The 18381-nt window shown below is 40.6% G+C and overlaps 1 protein-coding gene across 5 annotated transcripts in view; it reads right to left on the reverse strand.

Annotated features, from left to right (window-relative positions):
- CFAP263 (cilia and flagella associated protein 263) overlaps positions 1–18381 on the reverse strand; it is a 50352-nt gene that overhangs the window by 865 nt on the left and 31106 nt on the right. For 4 of the 5 annotated variants that reach the window (XM_081216891.1, XM_081216888.1, XM_081216892.1 and 1 more), the window contains 2 exons: positions 15118–15225; positions 347–1020 (listed from right to left, as the gene is read on the reverse strand). In XM_081216891.1, the coding sequence (XP_081073017.1) occupies positions 664–1020; positions 15118–15225 (465 nt within the window). In that variant the 3' untranslated portion in view covers positions 347–663. Of the gene's footprint in view, positions 1–346; positions 1021–15117; positions 15226–18381 lie in introns of those variants that run through there. The other variant, XM_081216889.1, reaches the window with a different exon arrangement.

Here is an 18381-nt window from a genome sequence, read left to right on the forward strand (position 1 = left end):
CCTGCACGTCCAGAGCCTGTGCTCCGCAACGGGAGAGGCCACAACAGTGAGAGGCCCGCGTACCGCAAAATAATAATGATAATAATAAATAAATAATAAAAAAAATAAAAATAAAGACCCATGGCAAATATGTAAATGTATGGAATCGGGTTCTGAGTGATATTAAAATCCATTATTGGGCTTCCCTGGTGGCGCAGTGGTTGAGAATCTGCTTGCTAATGCAGGGGACACGGGTTCGAGCCCTGGTCTGGGAGGATCCCACATGCCGCGGAGCAACTAGGCCCGTGAGCCACAACTATTGAGCCTGCGCGTCCGGAGCCTGTGCTCCGCAACAAGAGAGGCCGCGACAGTGGGAGGCCCGCGCACCGCAATGAAAAGTGGCCCCCACTTGCCACAACTAGAGAAAGCCCTCGCACAGAAACGAAGACCCAACACAGCAAAAATAAATTAATTAATTAATAAACTCCTACCCCCAACATCTTAAAAAAGAAATCCATTATTATCTCAATTTTTAAAAACTGGCTTCTCCATGTATAAAATAGCAGTCACTAAATTATCAGTGGTGGGGGAGGGATTCAGAAGCTTCCAGAGATCAATAAGAAAACAAGCAACTAAAAACACACCATTACTAGAGTCTCTTCCTGATAACCTGAAAAGACGCCCCTAACAAGAAAAAGGACCTTTAAGGAAAAAAAAAAAAAAAAAGCCATCCTTTATTTTGGTGTAAGGGTCGAAGCAACAGCTGAGATTTCTCACAGGTATTATGTGTCTAAAATCCTGTATTCTTACCTCAGAAAACAAAATCCTAAACAAAAATGTGAGGGGCATAAGATATCGCGGGTCTCGGGACTTCCTGTAACTCACCTCTGCAATCTCCACTTCCCTCTCCCACATCCTGATGGTCTTCTCCAGGTCCCTGTTTCGAATCTTCTCCCGGACGTACATCATCACCTGTGGCACTCGGAACTCAGACAGCTGCTTCCGGAGCTGCTTGTTCAGAGCCATGGCCTTGGCCCGGTCCTGGGTTGGGAAGGACAAATTAAACATGGGGGTCCCTGGCAGTTCTAGCCTCCTGGGACTTACTGGCCCTGGCATCTCTCCCCAGTTTCAATGTAGTTATAAAAATAACGTTTACATTTTCAAAGGAGTGGGTGAAATCACAAGATTCTTTTTCTTTACAGATCATGACATTTTCGTCCACTTTAGAAACATTAAGTAGAGTCTAAAACAGTCTTTTTCCCTCCCTTCCTTCCTCCCTTCCTTCCTCTATTAAGGAATATGCTTTACCTTTGATCGCTTAGGGGCTATTTTTGCTTTGGAAAAATTAGGTATTTAAGTATAATTTGATTAGATCAATTTCAATTCATTTTCCTGTCTTTTTTTTTTTGACAGAATACACATAACATAAATTTTCCCATTTTAACCGTTTTTAAGTGTACAGTTCTGTGGCATTCACAGAACAATTCACATTGTTTTGCAACATTTATCACCAGCCATCTCCAGAATTTTTTCATCTGCCCCAACTGAACCTCTATACCCATTATACGCTAACTCCCCAAACCCCCTCCCCATAGGCCCTGGCAACTACCATTCTATTTTCTGTCTCCATGAATGTGATTACTCTAGGTACCTCATATAAGTGGAATCATACAATATTTGTCCTTTTGTGACTGGCTAATTTCACTTAGCATAAATGTCTTCAGGGTTCATCCATGTTGTAGCGTGTCAAAATTTCTTTCCTTTTTAAGGATGAATATTATTCATCCTTAAATTAATATAAATAAAATAATATATACTATTATATGCATATACAGCTCACTTTGGTTATTCACTCATCTGTCGATGGACACTTGAGTTGCTTCTACATTTTGGCTATTGTAAATAATGCTGCTACAAACATGGGTGTACAAATACCTGTTGTTCAAGTTCATGCTTTCAATTATTTTGGGTATATATCTGGAAGACAACTTGCTGGATCATATGATTATTCAATTTTTTGAGGACTCTGTCTTTTTAATTTCATTTTCAAAAATTATTATACAGTAAAATTAACTAGTCTTTTTCTTCTGAGTGACTTTTTGAATTAGCATTGTCCTTTTAACAATTGTTTTGAATAGGCAATACATTCAATTCAAATGGTATAAAAGTACACAGTGACAAGCTCCCAACCCACCCCTGTCCCCAGTGCTGTGATTACAAATTTTCTGGGTACACATCATTTTGTAAAAATGCAAGTACAGTATATCAGTAGGATAAGCTACTGAAAGTGATATTGCTTATTCTAAGGCAGTGGTTCTCAACCAGAAGCTATTTTGCCCCCAGGAGACATTTGGCAATGTCCAGAGAAATTTTTGTTTGTCACTATTAGGGGAGTGCTACTGGCATAGGGTAGGTGGAGGCCAGGGATGCTGCTAAACACCCTGCAACGCACAGGATGGCCCCCACAACGAAGAATTATCTGACCTGAAATGTCAGTAGGGTCTAGGTTGAGAAACCCTGCCCTAAGCATATGTGTATGTATGGTAAATGGTGCTAACTTGCCTTCTATTATAATGATGAAGCCAATTATACTTCTGCAGCAATGTTTGAGACTGCCTGTTTTCTCCATTCTCGTGACACAATCTTACTTTTTCATCTTTGTCAATCTAACAGAGGGAAAATGGTACCTCATTATAGCTTTATTTTCTGTTCCTTATGAGCAAAGAGGAACATTTTTCATATGTTTGAGATTTTTTTAGCTTTTCTGTAACTGTTTAAATCTTTGGCCCAGTTTTTTCCTACTTTTTGTTAGATTTTTCTTGTTAATTTATAAGACATTTATCTTTTAAGAAAATTAGCTCCTTGTGATATTAAATACAATATTTTTCCAGTTAGTTATCTTTGGGCTTCGCTTATGATGGTTTTTGCCATGCAGAAAATTTTTAATTTTTATATAGCTGACTTTATTGATTTCATGGTTTATAGGTTTCACATTTTAAGAGTCTTCCATATTCCAAGATTACAATAAAAATGTTCCCACTATATAAGTTCAGGACTTTAATGGTTTTATTGTTAACATTTAAATCTCTGATATGCCTGGATTAATTTTGCTATTACATATAGTTCCAAATTAATTTTTTCCTAAATGGCTACCCAGTCATTGCAAATCATTTATTGAATAATCTGTTGTCTCTCATTGCAATGCCACCTTTATCATAAACTAAATATATCAATATCAAAACTATCAGAAACTTGATCATATACATATCATATATGGTCTGTATTAGAGTTCATCATATGGCTTACATTTTTTTCTTTTATCTTCCTGTCTATTCATGGATTTGTTCTAAATACTGTAACTTCATAACATGTTTCAGTATCTAGTAAGGCTAGTCTCCTCCTTATTAAGAATTTTGTGGATATTCTTATTTATTTTTACAAAAGAATTTTTGAGTCAGTTTATTTAAGCCTTTAAAAAAATCTCCTTGTGGGACTTCCCTGTTGGTCCAGTGGGTAGGACTCCACACTCCCAATGCAGGAGGCCTGGGTTCAATCCCTGGTCAGGGAACTAGATCCTGCGTGCATTCTGCAACTAGGTGTTTGTGTGCCGCAACTGAGAGTCCATGTGCCGCAACCAAGAAGTCTGCATGCCGCAGCTAAGAAGCCCGTGTGCCATGACTTAAAAAGATCCCGCATGCCATGACTGAGGATCTCGCATGCTGCAACTAAGACCCGGTGCAGCCAAAATAAACAAACAAATAAATAAATAAATAAAAATTTAAAATCTCCTTGTTATTTTAATTGGAATACTATTATTTCACAGATCACCTTAAACAGAACTAACGTTTTTTATGATGTTGAATCTTCCTAACCTAGTATTGTATTTTGATTCCTTGCTGTGACACTGGCATCACTTGGGAACTGGGTGAACATGCAAAGCCTCAGGCCACCGATACCTATCCAATCAGAATCTGCTTTTAACAAGATCCCCAGGTGACTAGTTCTCACCTTCTGGTTTGAGAAATGCTGTTTTAATCCAATAAAATTATTTTTTTATCAACTTGTTTTCAGAATGCAACAAAAATTTGTCAGGAAGTGTTCAGTGCATATCTATTATTGGTCTAGCATGACATACAACTGTGGGGAGACCTAAAAATGTACCCGGAACCATCAGTGGACACTCTTGTGAGAATGATGATTACAGAATACCTAAGATAAAGTATAATGAAGTAGCAAGAATTAAAGCATTAAAAAATAGGTACTAGCTATGAGGGATACGCTGAGACGACCCGGGACTGCAGTCCCTATGCAGCACCCCACTTGTAGAGCAGGGGTGAAACTACAGGAAAGACAGGCCACTGTTCCCACACCCAGCTCCAGTGCAATGGTGCAGAAATTTTGCCCAAGGAGAGAGGCTGTAAAATATAAAGCTCTGGAATACTGCCTAAGAAGGTGAACTTTATGTGGATCAGAGCGTGGGGAGTTCATGCTAAGGACTTTGTGGAAAACAATGGAGATCTTTGGGGTGAGCAATTAAGATCAATCTGATAGTCCCATATTAGTAGCAACAAGCAAAAAGTAGATTAGCTAGATGTTTAACTTAACCAGAGAAAGAGACAATTAAGGGCTTTATGGTGTTAGAGCAAGCCTCAGTGACTGGCAACACTTTGCCCCTGTGACAGGGCCTGACTGTAATTAGACCAGAATGTGGAACAATTCACGTCTCAGAGTGTTAAAGCAATAGAGCAATTAGCTAGTAATTAATAGAGGCTAACAGCTAGGTGTGATACCAATAGAGGTAGACTGGCAAGAAGTTTAGCTGGAAGATGGAGGAGTCAAAGAGAACTAAGCTGAAATCACACTGGTTGTCAGGGAGATTGTATCCATGATCAAGGCTGTACCCTCTGGGGAGCCACATCAGAGGCTACTAACAGCAGGAGAAATAGACTTTACTGAATTAGTCCAGCCAAATTACTACACAACAAGCAAAAACAATGACAAGACCAAGATGAGTATCTGGTGATACTAAAGTATATTATCTAAAAAGTCCAGTATTCAACAAAAATTATGAGATAGGAAAGAAACAAGGAAGTGTGACCCACACAGGGAAAAAAGCAGGCAACATAAACTGCCTTTCGGAGAATCCAGATGGTGGACTTAGCAAAGTCTTCAAAGCAACTATAATAAAGATGTTCAAAAAACTAAAGGAAAGAAGAATTTAAAGAATTAAAAGAATATATGATGATAGTGTCTTATCAGAGAATATCAATAAAGAGGTAGAAATTATTTAAAAAATAAAAAGAAGAACCAAATAGAAAATCTGGAGTCTTTCCAAATGGAATGAAAAATTCACTAGAGGGGATCAACAGTACATTTAAGCCAAGAGAGGAAATAATCAGTTAACTTAAGGTAAATTGATAGAGACTATGCAATATGAAGAACACAGAGAAAAAAGAAGAAAGAAAAGTCTTGGAGAAATGTGGAACACCCCTAACTGCACCAACACACATGAAAACTTCCCACATTTGATGAAAAACATTTACACATCCACAAACTTCAACAAACTCCAAGTAGGATTAGTGCAAAGAAATCCATGCCCAGATACTTTGTGCCCAAAATGTTGACTGACAAGGCAAAGAGAATATATTGAAAGCAGCAAGAGAAAACAATTCATCACATACAAGGGAAGCCCAATAAGATTAATAGCTGACTTCTCATCAGAAACAAAATGGAGGCCCAAAGGCAGTGGGATGACATATTCTAAGTGCTGAAAGGAAAAAAAAAAAAACTTCAACAAAGAATCTTACATCCAGCAAAACTATCTTTCAAAAGTGCAAGAAAGCGGGGCTTCCCTGGCAGCGCAGTGGTTAAGAGTCCACCTGCCGATGCATGTGGCACAGGTTCGTGCCCCGGTGCAGGAAGATCCCACATGTCGCAGAGCAGCTGGGCCCGTGAGCCATGGCCGCTGAGCCTGCACGTCCAGAGCTTGTGCTCTGCAACGGGGGAGGCCACAACAGTGAGAGGCCCGCGTACCACAAAAATAAATAAATAAATAAATAAAACAAAGCTGCTTTAAAAAAAAAAAAAAAAAAAGTGCAAGAAAGCAATGAGCAAGCACACCCAGATCTTGGTTTCCAATATTAATCAAATAAAAAGACCCAGGACTTCTTGGAGAAATGGCTAATTCTAGGACTGGGGCAGGAAATATACAAGAAGAGCCTGGAGCATCTTCTAATTCCAGAAAGGAAAGAGGTGCTCAAAACAAAACACACACACATACAACGACAACAATAACCACCCACAAAAATGGGGATATACCAGAGGAACACAGAACCTGACTGAAAGAGCTCTCAATTGCCAACTGGAACAATGGGAGCAACAAAATAAATAATGTTAGATTATAAACCAATATATAAAATTAATATTCATGAATTGATGCTGATATAAATAAATAATTTTTAAAATAAACAAATGGGGTAGAATTGACAAATCTTTCACAGAGAAGAATTCCAAAAAATTTATAACCCCTACTTCTTAAGCGTGGCCTGCACACAGGACCTTCCTTCCAAAGAGTAAAGTCTGAAAAGTGGGAAAGAGTAACTGCAGTGGAGAAACCTGTGGAACACCATCTCAGCCAGGTGATCAAGGTTAACATCAGCAATGAAAAGTCTTGTTGACAGGATGCTCCCTTGATATGAAAATAGCACTTTACTTCTGTAGAAGAAGGCTACATCCAAGAAAACAAATAGCACAAACACAGGTAATTATGTAGGTAATTATAAAAAAAACAGCATAATTGCATATTTTCCTTCTTTTAACTGATTTAAAAAGCATTTTCATAAAACAGTGTATATAATTTTATATTGGACTTATATAAAATGTAATATATTTGACAATAATAGCACAAAGGCAGGCTGAAATAAATCTGCATTTGAGTAGGAAAATAACACCAGATGGTAACTCAAATCTACAGGAAGAAGTGAAGAGAACTACACAAGTGGTAAAGGAAGGATAATGTAACACAGTCTATGAACATACTGCATCTCCTTTCTTCTTTCAGGTTTTGGATCCCTTCCTCACACCATTTACAAAGTAACTCACAATGGATCATAACCTAAATTTAAGACCTATAAAAGTCTTAAGAAAAGACATAGGAGGGACTTCCCTGGTGGCACAGTGGTTAAGAATCCACTTGCCAATGCAGGGGACACATGTTTGAGCCCTGGGCTGGGAAGATCCCACTTGCTGTGGAGCAACTAAGCCCATGCACCACAGCTACTGAGCCTGTGCTCTAGAGCCTACGAGCCACAACTACTGAGCCTGCATGCCACAACTACTGAAACCTGTGTACCTAGAGCCTGTGCTCCTCAACAAGGGAAGCCACTGCAATGAGAAGCCCGCACACCACAACGAAGAGTATTCCCCACTCGCCACAACTAGAGAAAGGCCTCATGCAGCAACAAAAAACCAACTCAGCCAAAAATAAATAAATAAAATAAATAAATTTATTTAAAAAAAAACTGGGCAAACGCCTTGAAGAGACATTTCTGCAAAAAAGATAGACATGTGGCCAAAAAGCATATGAAAAAATGCTTCATGTCATCAGTAATTAAGGAAATTCAAATCAAAACCACAATGAAATACCACTTCACACGCACTAGGACAGCATTAAAAAAAACACCTGAAAATAACAAGTGTTGGTGAAGATGTACAGAAATTGGAACACTCACACGTACATTTTCTTGTTTAAGTTCTAGGAATTTTCTTTATATTTCCACTCAACTTTCATGTATTTTTTTTTCTTATTAGTCATCCATTTTCTACACATCAGTGTATACATGTCAATCCCAATTGCCCAACTCATCACACCACAACCCCCACCCCCGCCACTTTCCCCCCTTGGTGTCCATACGTTTTTTCTCTACTTCTGTGTCTCAATTTCTGCCCTGCAAACCGGTTCATATGTACCATTTTCTAGGCTCCACATATATGCATTGATATACGATATATGTTTTTCTCTTTCTGACTTACTTCACTCTGTATGACAGTCTCTAGATCCATCCACGTCTCTACAAATGACCCAGTTTCGTTCCTTTTTATGGCTGAGCAATATTCCATTGTATATATGTACCACATCTTCTTTATCCATTCGTCTGTTGATGGGCATTTAGGTTGCTTCCATGGCCTGGCTATTGTAAATAGTGCTGCAATGAACACTGGGGTGCGTGTGTCTTTTTTTTTTTTTTTTTTTTTGCGGTATGCGGGCCTCCCACCACTGTGGTCTCCATCGCCGCGGAGCACAGGCTCCGTACGCGCAGGCTCAGCAGCCATGGCTCACAGGACCAGCCGCTCTGTGGCATGCGGGACCCTCCTGGACTGGGGCACGAACCCGTCTCCCCCGCATTGGCAGGCGGACTCTCAACCACTGCGCCACCAGGGAAGCCTGCATGTGTCTTTTTGAATTATGTTTTTCTCTGGGTATATGCCCAGTAGTGGGATTGCTGGGTCATATGGTAATTCTATGTTTAGTTCTTTAAGGAACCTCCATACTGTTCTCCATAGTGGCTGTATCAATTTACACTCCCACCAACAGTGCAAGACACTTCCCTTTTCTCCACACCCTCTCCAGCATTTGTTGTTTGTAGATTTTCTGATAATGCTCATTCTGACTGGTGTGAGGTGATATCTCACTGTAGTTTTGATTTGCATTTCTCTAATAATTAGTGATGTTGAGCATCCTTTCACGTGTTTGCTGGCAATCTGTATATCTTCTTTGGAGAAATGTCTATTTAGGTCTTCTGCCCATTTTTGGATTGGGTTGTTTGATTTTTTGATATTGAGCTGCATGAGCTGCTTGTATATTTTGGAGCTTAATCCTTTGTCAGTTGCTTCATTTGCAAATATTTTCTCTCATTCTGAGGGTTGTCTTTTCGTCTTGTTTATGGTTTCCTTTGCTGTACAAAAGCTTTTAAGTTTCATTAGGTCCCATTTGTTTATTTTTGGTTTTATTTCCATTTCTCTAGGAGGTGGATCAAAAATATCTTGCTGTGATTTATGTCAAAGGCTGTTATTCCTATGTTTTCCTCTAAGAGTTTTATAGTGCCCGGTCTTAAATTTACGTCTCTAATCCATTTTGAGTTTATTTTTGTGTATGGTGTTAGGGAGTGTTCTAATTTCAATCTTTTACATGGAGCTGTCCAGTTTTCCCAGCACCACTTATTGAAGAGACTGTCTTTTCTCCATTGTATATCCTTGCCTCCTTTGTCATAGATTAGTTGACCATAGGTGCATGGGTTTATCTCTGGGCTTTCTATCCTGTTCCATTGATCTATATTTCTGTTTTTGTGCCAGTATCATATTGTCTTGATTACTGTAGCTTTGTAGTATAGTCTGAAGTCAGGGAGTCTGATTCCTCCAGCTCCACTTTTTTCCCTCAAGACTGCTTAGGCTATTCGGGGTCTTTTGTGTCTCCATACAGATTTTAAGATTTTTTGTTCTAGCTCTGTAAAAAATGCCATTGGTAATTTGACAGGGATTGCATTGAATCTGTAGATTGCTTTGGGTAGTACAGTCATTTTCACAATACTGATTCTTCCAATCCAAGAATATGGTATATCTCTCCATCTGTTAGTATCATCTTTACTTTCTTTCATCAGTGTCTTATAATTTTCTGCATACAGGTTTTTGTCTCCCTAGGTAGGTTTATTCCTAGGTATTTTATTCTTTTTGTTGCAATGGTAAATGGGAATGTTTCCTTAATTTCTCTTTCAGATTTTTCATCATTAGTGTATAGGAATGCAAGAGTTTCCTGTGCATTAATTTTGTATCCTGCAACTTTACCAAATTCATTGATCAGCTCTACTAGTTTTCTGGTGGCATTTTTAGCATTCTCTATGTATAGTATCATGTCATCTGCAAACAGGGAGAGTTTTACTTCTTCTTTTCCAATTTGGTTTCCTTTTATTTCTTTTTCTTCTCTGATTGCCGTGGCTAGGACTTCCAAAACTATGTTGAATAATAGTGGTGAGAGTGGACATCCTTGTCTTGCTCCTGATCTTAGAGGAAATGCTTTCAGTTTTTCACCATTGAGAATGATGTTTGCTGTGGGTTTGTTGTATATCGCCTTTATTATGTTGAAGTAGGTTCCCTCTATGCCCACTTTCAGGAGAGTTTTTTATCATAAATGGGTGTTGAATTTTGTCAAATGCTTTTTCTGCATCCATTGAGATGATCATATGGTTTTTCTTTTTCAATCTGTTAATAAGGTGTATCACATTGATTGATTTGCATATATTGAAGAATTCTTGCATCCCTGGGATAAATCCCACTTGATCATGGTGTATGATCCTTTTAATGTGTTGTTGGATTCTGTTTGCTAGTATTTTGTTGAGGATTTTTGCATCTATATTCATCAGTGATATTGGTCTCTAATTTTCTTTTTCTGTAGTATCTTTGTCTGGTTTTGGTATCAGCATGATTGTGGCCTCATAGAATGAGTTTGGGAGTTTTCCCTCCTCTGCAATTTTTTGGAAGAGTTAGAGAAGGATGGGTGTTAGCTCTTCTCTAAATGTTTGATAGAATTCACCTGTGAAGCCATCTGGTCCTGGACTTTTGTTTGGTGGAAGATTTTTATCACAGTTTCAATTTCATTACTTGTGATTGGTCTGTTCGTATTTTCAATTTCTTCCTGGTTCAGTCTTGGAAGGTTATACCTTTCTAAGAATTTGTCCATTTCTTCCAGGTTGTCAATTTTATTGGCGTAGACTTGCTTGTAGTAGTCTCTTAGGATGCTTTGTATTTCTGTGGTGTCTGTTGTAACTTCTCCTTTTTCATTTCTAATTTTATTGATTTGAGTCCTCTCCCTCTTTTTCTTGTTGACTCTGGCTAATGGCTTATCAATTTTGTTTATCTTCTCAAAGAACCAGCTTTTAGTTTTATTGATCTTTGCTATTGTTTTCTTTGGTTCTATTTCAATTATTTCTGATCTGATCTTTATGATTTCTCTCCTTCTGCTAACTTTGGGTTTTGTTTGTTCTTCTTTCTCTAGTTCCCTTAGGTGTAAGGTTAGACTGATTATTTGAGATTTTTCTTGTTTCTTGAGGTAGGCTCGTATAGCTATAAACTTCCCTCTTAGAACTGCTTTTGCTGTATCCCATAGGTTTTGGATCATCGTGTTTTCATTGTCATTTGTCTCTAGGTATTTTTTGATTTCCTCTTTGATTTCTTCAGTGATCTCTTGGTTATTTAGTAATGTATTGTTTAGCCTCCATGTGTTTGTGTTTTTTACATTTTCTTCCCTGTAATTGATTTCTAATCTCATAGCATTTTGGTCAGAAAAGATGCTTGATATGATTTCAATTTTCTTAAATTTACTGAGGCTTGATTTGTGACCCAAGATGTGATCTATCCTGGAGAATTTTCCATGCACACTTGAGAAGAAAGTGTAATCTGCTGGTTTTGGATGGAATGTCCTATAAATATCAATTAAATCTATCTGGTCTATTGTGTCATTTAAAGCTTCTCTTTCCTTATTTATTTTCATTTTGGATGATCTGTCCATTGGTGTAAGTGAGGTGTTAAATTCACCCACTATTATTGTGTTACTGTCAATTTCCTCTTTTATAGCTGTTAGCAGTTGCTTACGTATTGAGGTTCTCCTATGTTGGGTGCATATATATTTATAATTGTTATATATTCTTCTTGGATTGATCCCTTGATCATTATGTAGTGTCCTTCCTTGTCTCTTGTAACATTCTTTATTTTAAAGTCTATTTTATCTGGTATGAGTATAGCTACTCCAGCTTTCTTTTGATTTCATTTGCATAGAATATCTTTTTCCATCCCCTCACTTTCAGTCTGTATGTGTCCCTAGGTCTGAAGTGGGTCTCTTGTAGACAGCATATATATGGGTCTTGTTTTTGTATCCATTCAGCAAGCCTGTGTCTTTTGGTTGGAACATTTAATGCATTCATGTTTAAGGTAGTTATCGATACGTATGTTCCTATGACCATTTTCTTAATTGTTTTGGGTTTGTTTTTGTAGGTCCTTTTCTTCTCTTGTGTTTCCCACTTAGAGAAGTTCCTTTAGCATTTGTTGTAGAGCTGGTTTGGTGGGGCTGAATTCTCTTAGCTTTGCTTGTCTGTAAAGCTTTTGTTTTCTCCATCGAATCTGAATGAGATCCTTGGCGGGTAGAGTAATCCTGGTTGTAGGTTCTTCCCTTTCAGCACTTTAAGTATATCATGCCACTCCCTTCTGGCTTGTAGAGTTTCTGCTGAGAAATCAGCTCTTAACCTTATGGGAGTTCCCTTCTATGTTATTTTGTCATTTTTCCCTTGCTGCTTTCAATAATTTTTCTTTGTCTTTAAGTTTTGCCAGTTTGATTATTATGTGTCTCGGTATGTTTCTCCTCAGGTTTATCCTGTATGGGACTCTCTGTGCTTCCTGGACTTGGGTGGCTATTTCCTTTCCCATGCTAGGGAAGTTTTTGACTATAATCTCTTCAAATATTTTCTCGGGTCCTTTCTCTCTCTCTTCTCCTTCTGGGACCCCTATAGTGCGAATGTTGTTCCGTTTAATGTTGTCCCAGAGGTCTCTTAGGCTGTCTTCATTTCTTTTCATTCTTTTTTCTTTATTCTGTTCCGCAGCAGTGAATTCCACCATTCTGTCTTCCAGGTCACTCATCTGTTCTTCTGCCTCAGTTATTCTGCTATTGATTCCTTATAGTGTATTTTTCATTTCAGTTATTGTATTGTTCATCTCTGTTTGTTTGTTCTTTAATTCTTCTAGATCTTTGTTAAACATTTCTTGCATCTTCTCAATCTTTGCCTCTGTTCTTTTTCTGAGGTCCTGGATCATCTTCACTATCATTATTCTGAGTTCTTTTTCTGGAAGATTGCCTATCTCCATTTCATTTAGTTGTTTTTCTGGGGTTTTATCTTGCTCCTTCATCTGGTACATAGCCCTCTGCCTTTTCATCTTGTCTATCTTTCTGTGAATGTCACACACGTACATTTTTTTAATCTTAATCATTTTATTCAGAGCAATTCTTGGCACATAAGTATTGTTGAAGGGATGCATGTATGACTACAGGATAGCAGATTCATGGCTGTGAATAAATCAAGTGATTAAGATCTAAGAGTCTGAGCCTGGGTTTGAATTGCTGATCTGCATGTAATATAGTGAGACTTGGAACAAGTAAACTTAACATTTCTGTGTCTGAAGTTATATATACAACGAAATGGGGATAAAAATGTTACTTGCCTCAAGTTTACTATAAGGATTAAATAAAATAAATAACTTTGTGACACATATACATTTTTGATGGGAATGTAAAATGGTGCAGCCACTTTGCAAAAGAGTTTGGCAGTTCTGTAAATGTTAAACCTAGAGGTACCATATATATAACCCAAAATTCCACTGTTAGCTATATGTCCAAGAGAAAAGAAAACATATATTCACACAAAAACTTGTACATGAATGTTCACAGCAGCATTATTCAAAATAGCCAAAAAACGAAAACAACACAAATATCAATCAAACTGATGAATGGATTAAACAAAATGTGGTACATGCAAGGAAACATTATTCAGCCATAAAAAGAAACAAGTACTGATACATGCTACAACATGAATCTTGAAAATATTATTAAAGTTAAAGGGTCACACTGTATGATCCCTTTTATATGAAAGGTTGACAAGAGGCAAATTCACAGAGACAGAAAGCTGATTAGTAGTCACCTATGTCTGGAGGGTGGGAATGAGGTGAGGTGAAATGGAGGATTTCTAATTGGTCCAGGGTTTCTTTCTGAGGTGACGAAAATGTTCTAAAATAATTATGCTGATTGTTACACAACTCTGTGAATATACTATAAACCACTCAAATGTACACTTTAAATTGGTAAATTGTTTGATATATGCATTATATCCCAATAGAGCTGTTTATTAAAAAGTTAAGAAAATGAAAATATACTAAGTAGTGAATGCTGGGCTTTTAAAAATTGATTTCATGTTTTACTTGTAATCTAATAAATATCATCCCAAACAAATAAGAACCACAGGAATTCTGCATGGAGAGAGCACACAGACTTTTGCTTCACCTTTGTTACCGGCCACTCTGCAGCGAGACCGACTTTTTTGAAAAGGGTACTGGTTCTCCTTCAAGGATATGATGCGGATGCCATGGCAAAACTGAGTCAGATGTAGTAATCCTGTGGCTTTTTGGCCGTTGTAGGCAGGTTTGGGGCCACACATGCTGCTGCGGACACTTCAGGCTCATTCAAGGCAATAATAGTAATAAATGAAATAATGGCTTTAAGAGGTTGACAAAGCATCGTCCTATCTGATTACTGCAACAAGGGCTGTGACGTCTTTTTCACAGACGTGGAAACAGTTCTGTTTAATTCAAAGGCTTGCTCAAGGCTAGAGACTGGCAACACAAACCTGATGCCAGGCCTTCTGAATACAAGTCCAGGGCTCATTTTCCGTCACCTTGCCCCCAAAGTCTCCTTTGAGTCATATCCTAGGTGCGTGTAACTGGTGGAAATTCAACTCTATGTGTTCAACAAAATAACGAGAGCACTCAATCCCAATGCAGATATCGGGAGCTCAGATGACACCACACATTTTCACATGGTGACCACAGGCCCTGGAGTGGACCTGGGACAGAGGTCACAGGTCTGCCATCTGAGCATCTGCCGTACCGAGTGAGAGCTCCATGTTTAAAGAGCTTTCTCTCCTTTACACAGAAAGTTATATTTTGCCGTGTGATCTTTTTTCTCATATCAGTTACATTATTACATGCATCATACATTTTTTTTGCCAGATTGAATACACTACACTTTGAATTTGGTACCTTATGGGTCACTTAAGGAATTCTTGAGAGTCATCTGGACTCTGTAGTTTCTAGATGATTTCATGATTTCTGATACTAGATTCTAACTCGGCAGTAAAATGCAACACCACAGACTGGAGCCTCCAGGGGCCACTTTCTCATTTGATGACCCAGAGCTATTTTGGTTTTTATAATCTAGGCTTTTCTAGACAAAAACCAAGGTGGCCTAGATCTTGGTGAATACTGACCCGAGCCCTTGTAGACAGAAGGAGAAAAACACCAGAAACAGTATGTTTTACTCTCTCCTACCTCCTCTACTTGCAGGGTTTCTTTTTCAACTTTTTCGAGTAACTCTTTTCTCAACAAGAACTCTTTGTCCAGATCGAGGGACATTTCCATGGCTCGGTGTAGCTTGCTCTGAAATATAACAACACAGCAAGTCTTGAGCAAAGATGATTGCTTAGAACTATAGGAAGGATAGACAGACAAACAGCTCTTTATTAAGCAGGAGAATAGCAGGACCAACCAGGAACTTGGGCCTGCCCTCTTGGCTGCCCAGATTTTCAGAATCCTGGTGTCTAAGTGGCAGGGGAGGAGAGGACCTCAGGAGGCTTGTCCTCACCTGCAAAGTAGCCAGATACACCTGGACCCAAATCCTACCCCACCACTTACTAAGAGAACCTCTCTAAACTAGGGCTAGTTGCCTTGTAGGGTTGTAGAAAGGCTTAAAGGGAGACAAACCTGGTAAAGTGTTGAGCACAGTGCCTGACACACTGAGAACCCACGGCAGATGGCCGCCATCACTACCTCACTTGGATGAAGAGGTGGATGCTACTGTGAGCCCACTGTACAGGTGAGGGAGCTGACTTTTAGGGAGGTGAAACAACTTCCCCAGGGTCACAGAGACAAGGGGGAGCCAGGTTTGATCCCAGGCAGCGTGATTTCACAGCCCACGGACTCCACCACTGTCTCCAAAGCCTATCAGGACTGGGCCTGCTGGTGCTGGAGAGATCCTGCAGGAGCTGCTCCACAGCTTCCTGTTGCATCTTTTGCTGCCGCCCCTCACCAGCTCCTCCCTGGTCCCTGCTTCTTAGGTTTGCCCCCTTTGGACCTCCATCTACTAGTGGTGGAGAGTCAACCTGGAGGAGTTGGGATGTGCTCTGCTTGGCTGAGGAGGAGGGGACCGAGGGACAGAAGCCAGTGACTCCAGGGGGCTGGCCAACAAACCCTGAGAACCCACCCAGGCACTGGTCGGCAAAACAACCTAGGCCCGGCCACCAAGGGGCCGGCTCACAGCCCTGACAGAGGTGCAAGGAGAAATGCCAAACTGCAACCGTGCCAAGCACCAAGAATGCATGGGCACTGGTCCCGAAGGTTTCCCTGGGGAAAGGGATGCTGGAAAAAGAGAGGTGAAGTCAAGTATGTCTAGGTAAGAGGGGTGGGAAGAACATTTAAAGCTAAGGAAAGAGCCTTGGGAGAGGAGGGTCCAAAAGGAGCCGGAGAGAGGAGGGTACTGGGGCAATGCTCGAAGGTATCAAATCTTAGACCTGGCAGAAAAGCCTGGAGCCACCTGCCTGAGGGAACTTAGAGCACCTGGGGCCACCTCCCTCCCCATTCCTCTCCTCTCCAATCCCTTCTTTTTTTTTTTTTTTTTTTTTTTTTTTTTTGTTTCGTTTTTTTGCTGTACGCGGGCCTCTCACTCTGTGGCCTCTCCCGTTGCGGAGCACAGGCTCCAGACGCACAGGCTCAGCGGCTATGGCTCACGGGCCCAGCTGCGCCACAGCATGTGGGATCTTCCTGGACCGGGGCACGAACCCGTGTCCCCTGCATCGGCAGGCAGACTCTCAACCACTGCGCCACCAGGGAAGCCCTCCAATCCCTTCTTTAAGGCTCATTTCCTGTTCCACATCTTGCATGAAGTTGCTCTTCTGAGGAAAGCAAAAGTGGATAAGAGGCCAGGCTGAGGGGGTCAGCTGTGGGGAAGGGAAGGCAGGACAGGTCTTCACTGCACACCAGCCAGGCAGGTGGGAGAAAAGGAGAGCAGAGGGAAAACAGTCATTCACCTGAGAACTTAGAGAGACAGTGAGAGACACAGGGCAGGAAAGAACGGAAGCCCAAGGCAGCCCCTGGCTCTGCTGGGGCGGGGCCTTCAAGGAGGTGTAATGAGAGTAATTTGGGATCCTGAGGAGGACGATGGTCATTGAGGCAGCTACTTCTGAAAAGGCATGTTAGCTTTCTGTTGCTGTGTAACAAGTTATCACAAATTTTGTGGCTTAAAGTAACACACATTTATTATCTCACAGTTCCTATAGATCAGAAGTCCAAGCACAGTGTGGCTGGATTCTCTGCCCAGGGAGTGACCCACCGTGTGGGCCAGGGCTGGGTCTTATCTGGACCTGGGGTCCTTGCCAAGCTCACAGGTTGTTGGTGGGAAGCATTTCCTTGAAGTTGTAAGACCGAGCTCTCCATTTTCTTTCTGGCTGTCAGCAGGAGGTGGCCCTTGGCTCCTGGAGGCCACCCTCAGACACCTTCCATGTGGTCCCTCTATCTTCGAGCCAGCAATGGAGAACTTCTCATCCAGAGAATTCCCTTCATGCTTCAAATCTCTGCCTTCCTCATCCAGAGAAAACTCTCTACTTTCAAAGGGCTCATGTGATTAGGTCAGACCCACTGGGATAATATCCTCATCTCAAGGTCAAGGGTGCCCTCTAATTTAACCTAATCATAGAGCAGAATGGAACCTAATAACAGAATCCGTCGTATCCAGAGCCCTGGGCATTGTGCAGGGTGAATATACCAGGGGGCAGGGAGTCTTGGGGGACATCTTGGAATTCTATCTAACACAAGGCACCACTAGTTTATACACGGATCACTAGTTTACAGTCAGTTAAGAGCAACACCTCAAAGCTGTAGTCACGTGCTTATATTCTACCAGTCTCCATCAGGCAGGGCTTGAAGGCATAGCACAGAAAAAGGGTTGACTGAGACCCACTCATAAAACTCATAGAAGAGAAGAGACCATGTCTGTCTCCTTCAGAGCTGTACCCTCATCACTTAGCCCTGTGCCTGGCATGCCATAGGTACTCAGTACATTTGGTAATAGAGGAAAATTATTCTACATATTTTTAATGAGGTCTCATACTTGGGTGTTTGACATTTATATGAAAGTGATCCCTCCTGCCACCCTTCCATCCCCTAAACATACACCTGAATTTTTAGCAGTTTTTGACAATCCATGCTGAGCACCTGCTTTTGCCAGGCCCTGTCCTCAGTGCTGGGGACACATCACAGACCAGCCGGAGGTCCGTCCTGGTGCTAAGTCACAAAAACCTGCTTCTGAGAGGTGACACATCGGCCCATAGGCCCCAGTAGAGTCCCCATTCAAACCCAGGTGAGGCCAGACTCTACAACCCACAGTTGTTGGGCCCCGTTTCCCCCAGGAGGCCTGAGAACTGAGACACAGAAAAGTGAGCCTGCTTCTCTCTCAGCCCCTCGCTGTGTCACCTTAGGACTCCAGCAGGCATCTCCTCCCAGCTCCACCATCTACTTGCTATTATTCTAAACAGGCCTACA

The sequence above is a fragment of the Mesoplodon bidens genome, assembly GCF_964165515.1.
Source record: "Mesoplodon bidens genome assembly, chromosome: 18".
In the NCBI taxonomy this organism is placed as follows: Eukaryota; Metazoa; Chordata; class Mammalia; order Artiodactyla; family Ziphiidae; genus Mesoplodon; species Mesoplodon bidens.